Here is a 9,014-nt window from a genome sequence, read left to right as displayed (position 1 = left end):
GGAAGTGATTTGCAGTGCTCACCGAGCCTTTGTTGAAAGGGTCTCCTCTCGGAGTGAGTCATGCTTTTGCTGTGAGCAGCCCCAAGCAGCTGGGCGCTCATCAGAGGAAACTATGACTTTTGCAAAGCGAGCGTGCCGCCCTCAGCAGCCGCGTCCGGGGCCGGGGCTGAGCGGCCGCGGCGGCGCGGGGTGTTAGCGGTGGGAAGTCGGCGCCTCGGTCTGCGCCCCAGACCCCGCCGCCGTCCCGGCCGCTGCGTCCGCCTCGGGACCGCGGCTTGCTTGCTATGCGCGGCAGCCCGCGCCCGCGCCCGCACCTGCAACGCCCGGCCGGATGCGGTGAGCCCACGGAGGGGCATGCTTCCACGCACCAAGTACAACCGTTTCAGGAATGACTCGGTGACATCGGTTGATGACCTTCTTCACAACCTGTCGGTGAGCGGCGGCGGCAAGGTCTCAGCGGCGCGCGCGGCCCCGGCGGCGGCCCCTTACCTGGTGTCCGGAGACGCGCTGCGCAAGGCTCCCGACGATGGCCCAGGTAGCCTGGGCCACCTGCTCCACAAGGTGTCCCACCTGAAACTCTCCAGCTCGGGCCTCCGCGGCCTGTCGGCGGCCAGGGAGCGGGCGGGCGCGCGGCTCTCGGGCAGCTGCAGCGCGCCCAGCCTGGCCGCCCCGGACGGCAGCGCGCCCCCCGGCCCCCGCGCCCCGGCCATGCGCGCTTCCAGGAAGGGCCGGCCCGGCGATGAGCCGCCGCCCCGCGCGTCCCCCGCCAGCGACCAGGTGCTGGGGGCTGGAGTCACCTACGTCGTCAAGGTAGGTACAGGCTCGGGCAGCCGGGCGTGGATGCCCGGGTGCAGGGGCGTCCGCTACGGTGGTCGCCTTGGAGGCCAGGAGGTGCGCACTCCTCAGCCAGCTCCCCTGGCAGCCGGGACAGGGCACCACAAACGCATTCGTTGCGCATCCATTGGGAGAAGGTTTAAAAATGGTCGTGACCTCACTCTGTCCCAGTTTCCTTTGGCCTCACTCCTTTGGCATTCCTTCGCCACTTCGCATTGCCATGTGTCTGATCTGTGCCCCCTCCGCCCCCCCCATCTGCATGTGGGCCCACATCCCTGGCAGCTGTGCGTCAGGCCTACCCAGGACACAGCGAACACACTTGGAAGAACTGGACAGCTCCTGCGGTGAGAAATGCAGGTGGTGCCACTACTTGTGCTGTGTTTGCCCCAGGCAGCAGGGTGGGTGGTTTCCTTCCCCCACAGCAAGAATTTCCAGCTCGTGGCCGTGCAGGCCAAATGCTGTCTTGCTTTATATAAGACAGGCTGTACTTTCTTACCCAGCAAGATTTTCCTCAGTGTCTGCCTTTCATCCCATACCTACAGGTTTAGGTTTATAGTAGCAGGAGGAAAATTGAGGACTGTTGCCCTCCCCCGCCCCCGACGGTAGTTTTCCATTTAAACAGGCTGAAGGGGGCTGAGCTTGTGGTATCTGCAGCCACAGTCTGGAAAGGAGATTTTTCCTCCAACACAAAGAATTATAAAATCATGACCAATGTGGTCTATAAAATTCCTCCCTTATGCAAGTATTTTGTGTTATTTAAGGAACAAATAACCAGCACCGACCAACTGTCCCTGCCTGGCCACACACTTCTGTTTTGCCTTCAGGGAGCAGGGAGCTATCACAGCGCTGGCTCTACAGATGGGCAGACTTCCCAGACCAGGGGGAGAGGTCAGAGGTGCATTATTTCATCCTAGTTACCCCAAGGCATGACTTTTTATTTAAAAAGAAATGAGACAAATCTATCCCCATGGTGTTGTCAATTGAGAAACCTGCATGACACCTGAGATCTGTGCATACTGGCTACAGATCCAATTTAAAAATCGGATAGACCACATCTTCTGTAAAATGTTGTATCTGGGTAATTTTGGAACCAGAATATTAAAGGAAACAGTAACTTTGTAGATTACCTTTAATTACCTAAAAAGCACTGACAAAGGTACTTTGTAATCATGAATGTTAAAAATGGGGCCTCAAAGGCTGCCTTTTAATTTAATCTTCATCTTGGCCTCTGAAAATTGATTAATATATTTTACCAAAGGAATGTAAATTAGCATAAAATATACACACTTGGTTGAGTTTATTATAAAAGAAAATAAATATTCTTTTTATATTCCTTCTTTAACATATATAACCAGGAGCCAAAAACAAAAAGAAAAAACAAAACAAAACAAAAACCCTGACAATTTTGAGGTTAAGCAGAAACACCACAATATAGCTAAAAAAATAAAAGCCTACATTTAAAATAGCTAAATTGACCTTGGCAAAGCTTTCTATACCTGTCACGTTGAAAGTGGAGGGTAGTTTTCAAATGGAGGGAGAATTATCAAACTTTTGCCTTTAAAGTTTTCCTTAAAAAAGTCATTCACTTGGATTAGTGCTTTGCTCTTGCTTTTTGAAGAATGAAGATAGTTCTAAAGGTTCTAAAGGTTGTTGTAGCTGAGTAATGATGAACCACTAAAAGAAGTCTGCCCTGCTGGGCCATTTTGTTGGTGTAAGGTTGTGACAGTCCAGCAGAGCTACTCAAATAGGTGGAGGACTGGGTCTACTCAGAGCCTCCTGGGGCTCGAGGTCACTTTGTCATTCCTCAACTAAAGGGTTGCAATGATTTGGAGCGCATAGCATGGCTCGTTAATGGTCTGTCCTCAGCGGTAAACGATGGAGTCATATGAACACAAGCTTAGGCTGCCCCGGAGCAGTTTGAAATCACACAGCAAAGATCAGATGCTAAAGGACAATTTCTCGAGCACACGTTTGATTTACAGGATCGCGTGGCCCTCTGTTGGTGTACATTTCCACACCGCTCATATTGAGTTTAAAACCATGAACATATTTTCTTGAAAAATCACAAAACTGAAAAAAAAATCTTAATTTCGTCTTTTTGCTGATTCGTGAATAGTTTTATTGGTATCTTTGCTTTTAAAGATCTCTAGTAGATAGAAAAGGGCAATCTTTTAACATCACTGTACAATTCTAAAATCTAAAGAAAGGCTTAGGGTTTGGGAAAGAATTATTATTCTCTTTGATTTAAATTCATTTCTAAATTAAGGAAAACGCCAAAGCTTTCAATTTACCTGCAAAGCCATAGGCTGTATAATTATAGATTTTATTCCTCATAGAAAACCCTATCTACAGACGATATTAGCTTATTATACACAGATTTATTATTCAGAAATATTTCAACTTAATTCAATTACATGAAAGTGGAAACTGTAAAATATGGAGGCTGGTGGGTTTTGATTATTTAGGAAACATCAAGCTGTTGGAACAGCAGGTTGTAATGTTAATTAATGAAGGATATAAAATTTAAAAGTGGACAAGGTTCCTGAGCAGCAGTCGAATTCAAAGCTCAGAGCATGTGTTTTGTCCTTCATACTATCACTTCAGTCTGAGGCTTAGGACAGCATGAGTTACACAAATGAGGAAGCCTGGACACACACAGTCTCCAGGTTTGTATTGATGTCCAGAGGCCTCATCATAAGAACTTTGTAACTCCCCTCTCACTCTCCCACTGCTCCCCACCACGCCACACACCCAGGTATGCCTGATACAGGGCTTTTACTTTTGGTGACATGAAAGAGAAAAAAAAGAGAAAAAGAAAATATTTCTTGATAGTCAGAAAAGGAAAATCCAGCAACAAAGAACAATGATATTTTCATTACAATTCCATTTTGGAACTATTTTCAATTTGGACCTGCAAAGCTGACAGAAATACAAAGTATTGATCATGCTGTTGTTCACCTTCTGGTTTTATTGCCCGAGAATCTAAGCTGGCTAGGACCCGAAGTTCCTGTTGGGGCTGCTGCTGGTCTTTAGCAGGTTCCAAAGGTAATCAGGTGCACCACGCACTATACACACACACCACGCATACATACATACCACACACACACAAATCATTGTGATGATTTTGAACAGTGATTATTTTCTTTCTTGTTAGAAAATAGTAAATGTCATATTTCCAGAAATACCTGATTATATCATTCATTTCTTTTATATTCATGTTTGAGAAAATAATTCTGAAAGATAAGCTACTGATGAAACTTCAATCCTATAAAGAGTAACTACTTGCTCCTCTCCCTACTTTGTTATCTTTGAGCATATGTCATATTTTTGAGGAAGATATGAAAAATATCATTTAAGCAAAGTCCTAGTAATTGAAAATCTGGGTATCAGGTGCCTAGAAGGAGAGGACCAGTGGCTGCTTATCTTGGCAAGCTGGCATTTTCTTGAATCTTGTTATTTCTGCATGACCAGTACCTTTTACTGGGATCAGCCTCCGCTCTTGCCAGGGCAGCTTGTGGCAGCTTAGTGCATCCATGAAGTTTTTGGCCCTTGGATTCTGGGCTCAGCCTGGCCTTGCTGCTGCACAGCTGGTCTGACAAGTTCTGTCACCTTCCAGTGTGTCCTGGGTTTCAAGCCATGATTCCAGGCTCCTGTAGGGAACTGTAGGGAAACCTAGAAGCCGGAAAGAGAACCATGGAGAAGGGGTGGAATAGGGCCTCACCTTGTCATTAGGTCTCTCATGCCCCATCAGTATGGGAATATTTGAAACCCTCAAAGCAAAGGCTTTCTGAGAAAAATGTTCAGAGCCCATTGTTATAATGCTGCCCATTTTAGACTTGAAGCCATCCTGGTGTGTCACCTGAATATGTTGTTTTCCTAAAGTGAAAGCCCCTCAAAGGAGCCTTTCCTCACATCTTTCTATTGAATAGGCAGAAAAACAAGCAAAGAATTCATCCAAACTTTGTCAAATTCCATTCAGTCTAATTGTTTGGCAATCTAGACTATGGATGGTGTGTTTAATACTATTGCTTTTTGCTTTGCAAATATTAAACATTGTTAATGTCCCTTGTCCAAATAGAAAACTTTTGTTTAAAAAAAAATGAAAAATCACAACACAGTTCTACTCTGTTGAGAAAGAACTGGCCCTTCACCTGGTGTTCCGCAGAAATGCCACGTAACTGGGGCCCTTGATGTTTTCCCTCAAAGAGAATAACAGAGTGCTTTCACCTCTTGGGCTGAAGCAATGAAAACATGACTGTTTTCAGCAGTTTTTTTTGTGTGTGGAAGAGCTGGCCCCCCTCAATGACAGATCACCCCTCCTGTGTGTGCGCATTCTGGGACCACTGGCCATACCATGTTGGACACCGAAGAGCCTTTACCTTCTAGGACTTGTCACGTTCCCACTCATTTTCTTTCCCACTGGCCTCAGTTTGGACCTCTGAGCTTTCCCAGCAGAAAGCTGCTGCTTAATCTATGTCCCCACAGCCCATTCAGCAGGAGAGGAGCCTGCCCCCAGGAGTCCTGCGGGGAGGGCATGTAGGTGAACAGAAATTTTTTCCCAACACTGAATTATTTCTATAAGCGGGAATGATGAGAGGAAAAGCCTCAGGAGGCTAGGACCCATGTCAGATAGGCTCTGGAGCCCCCAGAGAAACACTCCCTGACATGTTTGCAGTGTCACTCATCTGGTTCTATTTTAAACCTTTTTTTTAAAAAAAAAAAAAATAAAATGTAAGACTTTGTTATGGAGATTTTTCAAATGTACATACAACATATAAAACACATCAACATAAAAAATAGTGAGAATGATCTAATGAACCCACAGCACCCAGCACCCAGCTTCAGCAGATGTCAGCTAATGGCCATCAGCACCCCTTTACCCACCCATTCCTGGTGGGAAATTTAGGCATTCTGTGTGTCTGTGGTACAGAATCCCAACCAGAGACAGAGGCCCCAGGAGGGAAAATAGATGTTTTTGCATCAAGGTGTATCATCACTAAAATGGAAAAATCATATATATATTTTTCTAATTTATAAATTGTGATTTATAGATACAGTTTTCTCAATTTAAGACTTGCTTTCGTGGATTTTTAAGAAAGCATTTTGATGTGTGCTTCTATGTGTCAGCCTTGAGTAAAGTAGAGAGCAAAGAGCAAGTAAGTATAGTACAAATGTAGCCAAGGCTGGGCTCCTATCAGGAAGGTGGGCTTCGAGTGGAAGATATGTGGGCCATGGGCCAGAAGAGGTGCTATTGGGCACCTGAATCTATCCTGAGCTTACATTTTGAGAAAATTCTATCTTTTGTCTATATCCATGTAACTGCTAGAAACTGTCAACCTTAGTCATCCCTGGCTTTTTCTGCCCACTTCACCCATGCAGGACCCCTACATACCCTCATAATGGTCTCTGGTTTAGAGACACTGCTTTTTAAAGGATTGTTCTTTGTGAGACCATGGTGGCTGCACTATCTAAAGAACTGGGTTGTGATTTTTCCACTGGAAGTAGCAACAGCCTTGCTTGACAGATAACAGCACTGTTTGCAGAGTGACTTATTAATTCATATGGGAGAAAAAAATAAGATTCATCAAACGATGACCAGGAGGGTGGGTTTTGATGTTCCAGTGCTGCCTAGATGCTCCTGTCCTCTTATTGTCTCTATTTTCACTCTTGTTTATTTATCAATTTGGTTAAGACACTCAGGAGTGTGCTGATAAATAGTCAACACCTGGCTCTGTGGTCAAAAAACATTATGATTTGTATTGTTTGCCAATTTTTGTGGTGTAAATAGCTACTACCCTGCTGCAGCTGGGAGAGCGGAAGGGACCTTGTTTGGCAGAGTCTTAACTCCAAGAGTGTAGACGATAGTAAAATGTCATACAATTATTAGGAAGTGTTGAGTTTTGAGTACTTAATACCTTTTTTAAAAAATATATCTCTATAGACTTCCTTCTTAGGTCTCTTGTACCTTAAAACAGCCTTCTCTCCAAGCATCTATTTTCTCTCATACCTCTTTCGTCCTCGTTTCACTTCCTCTCCTTATTTATTCAGACATGCAACAACTGACTTCTCCCAAGCTATGGACAGTGTCTGGAAGAGGTTCCTCAGCGACCCCTTAATTATAAAATCTAAAACTCCATTTCACTTCTTTTTCTATTCCTTCCCCCTCCCCACAGCAGCTGGTGCTGCTGGCCCATAGCATCTCTCCCAGACTCCAGCATCTGTTGTGGAGATTTTCCTCTTTAGTTTTTGTGCAGCCTTCTTTTCTTCTCGTTTCTAATTCCAGATTGTTTATGAACAGTCTTACCTCTCCATTCATCTATTCATTAATTTGTTCTCCCATTAATATGCTAATCATTTATTTCAATTAGTGATTATTGAGTTTATTGAGTAGGCCTGTGCTAGAAGATAGGGATATAGAGATGAATTAAACAGGCATGCCTCCTGCTGTTTTGATTCTAATGGGGGAGACAGATAAGAGAAAATACTGGGGGACCATGTTGGTGGTGAGATGTGGAAGTCAAAGATGGCTTCTCTGAGAAGATGATATCAAAATGGAACCCCAAATGGTGAGTAGAAATTACCCAGGAAGATGGGTGAGATATGTGTGCAAATGTGCTAGTTCATGAGTATATGAGGAGGGCTCATTCTAGGAGGAAGAGATAGAAACTCAGTATCCAGTAAGCTGGAGTGTATTGAGTTTGGAAGGTTGGTGGGAGTGGGGTCCTAACAGGGAGGCCAGCACCAGGCAAATGCAGTGGGAAGCCACTGGATGTTTTCTGAAAAATTATTCTATTTTCTTTGTGGAGAACAGATTGGAAAAGCAGGAATGAAAGTAGAGGCAATTAGGAGACAATCAAGAGGGATGATGGTGACTTGGACCAGTGTCTACACTGAGCTCAGAGCTGGATCTCTTACTTTCCATGCAACAGGTCCACCCACTGTTTCATGGGTCCCTTAAGTGAAGCGTGCCTCAAAGTGAATTCATGACCTCCCCCACTTGCGTTCTGTTCCCTAGTACATGAAGTCACTGTTCGTCCCCTTCCCAAATCTGGGACTGCACAGCAGCCCTTGAGTACCTCCTTTTTCTAAAACTATCACATCTATTCAATCACTAAACTCACATTTTTACTGAGCAGAGTTTCAAATCTTCCTTCTTTTGCTTTCCTTTTGTCCTAACTCATGCTTTCACCACTTCTTGCTGTGATTATTACAAAAAACTAACTGGTTTTCAGATTATCACTTTGGGAAAGTCTCTTTTTTAAAATTCGATAAAAAAATATATAGTTTCACTGAAATGTCTCAAAGTTCCCCCTCAACTCCACTTCCGATACGTCTAATATCTTTTCTCTCAGAGATAATCACCATCAACTGTTTGTTATTTATATTTCCAGATGCACATGTACATTCTTTCTTCCTTTCTTTTTATCTTTTTTTAAAATTTCTGTTAACACACAGCAAAGCATGCTACATATATTGCTCTGTGACTTGTTCTTTTCACTTAGTATGCCATGGAAATCTTTCAAATTAGTACCTATAATTCTGCTCCATTCTTTTTGGCATTTGCTTAATATTCAAATATATGGATGTGCTAATAGTTATTCAAACAGTTCCCTATTGTTAGGCATGTAGATAGTTTCCAATTTCTCACAGATAATAATATAATGAACATTCTTATACTTGCATCTTTCCACTTGGGCAAATATTTTTGCCTGTATGTACAATAAGTTTTAGCTAATATTAATCCTTTTCTTATTCCTCTGGCAAGACCTGGAGTACAATAATAATTCTATTGGTAAGGTCATTTTCTCACTCCTGGCTACAGAGTGAGGCCTTCTATATTCAACCACTGAGGAGGAAAGTTACTATGATGTACACTTTTACAAGTTAAGAAAAATTTCCTACAACTCTAGTTTTCCAAATTAAAGAAAAAATCCGGAATGGTTGTTGAATTTTTTTCAAGGTTTTTTCAGCAGCTAGTGAGATAAATATACATTTTTCACCCCCTTTCTGTTAATGTGGTGAATCATTTGTCTTTGTAAAATACATGTCTCATCTTCCTAATTAAAAGCTCTGTTGCTAGCTTTGCTCATGGAATTCAATCCAAACTCCTCGCTATGAGATGCAAGCTTTTACAGTTCATACTTCATCCCTTGCCCCCTCCCCGCAACAGTCCATCGTGT

General features: G+C 43.6%; 1 protein-coding gene across 4 annotated transcripts in view; it reads left to right on the top strand.

Annotated features, from left to right (window-relative positions):
• Positions 1–6: 6 nt before the first annotated feature.
• Positions 7–9,014, top strand: part of SHC3 (SHC adaptor protein 3) — a 154,953-nt gene continuing 145,945 nt past the window's right edge. For 2 of the 4 annotated variants that reach the window (XM_039852137.1, XM_039852136.1), the window contains exon 1: positions 7–432. In XM_039852137.1, the coding sequence (XP_039708071.1) occupies positions 355–432 (78 nt within the window). In that variant the 5' untranslated portion in view covers positions 7–354. Of the gene's footprint in view, positions 811–9,014 lie in introns of all 4 variants that reach the window. The other 2 variants (XM_039852133.1, XM_039852134.1) reach the window with 1 other exon arrangement.

The sequence above is a fragment of the Pteropus medius genome, unplaced genomic scaffold (assembly GCF_902729225.1).
Source record: "Pteropus medius unplaced genomic scaffold, Ma_sr-lr_union100, whole genome shotgun sequence".
Classification (NCBI taxonomy): Eukaryota; Metazoa; Chordata; class Mammalia; order Chiroptera; family Pteropodidae; genus Pteropus; species Pteropus medius.
Note: the sequence above shows the minus strand (reverse complement) of the source record. Positions and strands in the feature narration are given on the sequence as shown.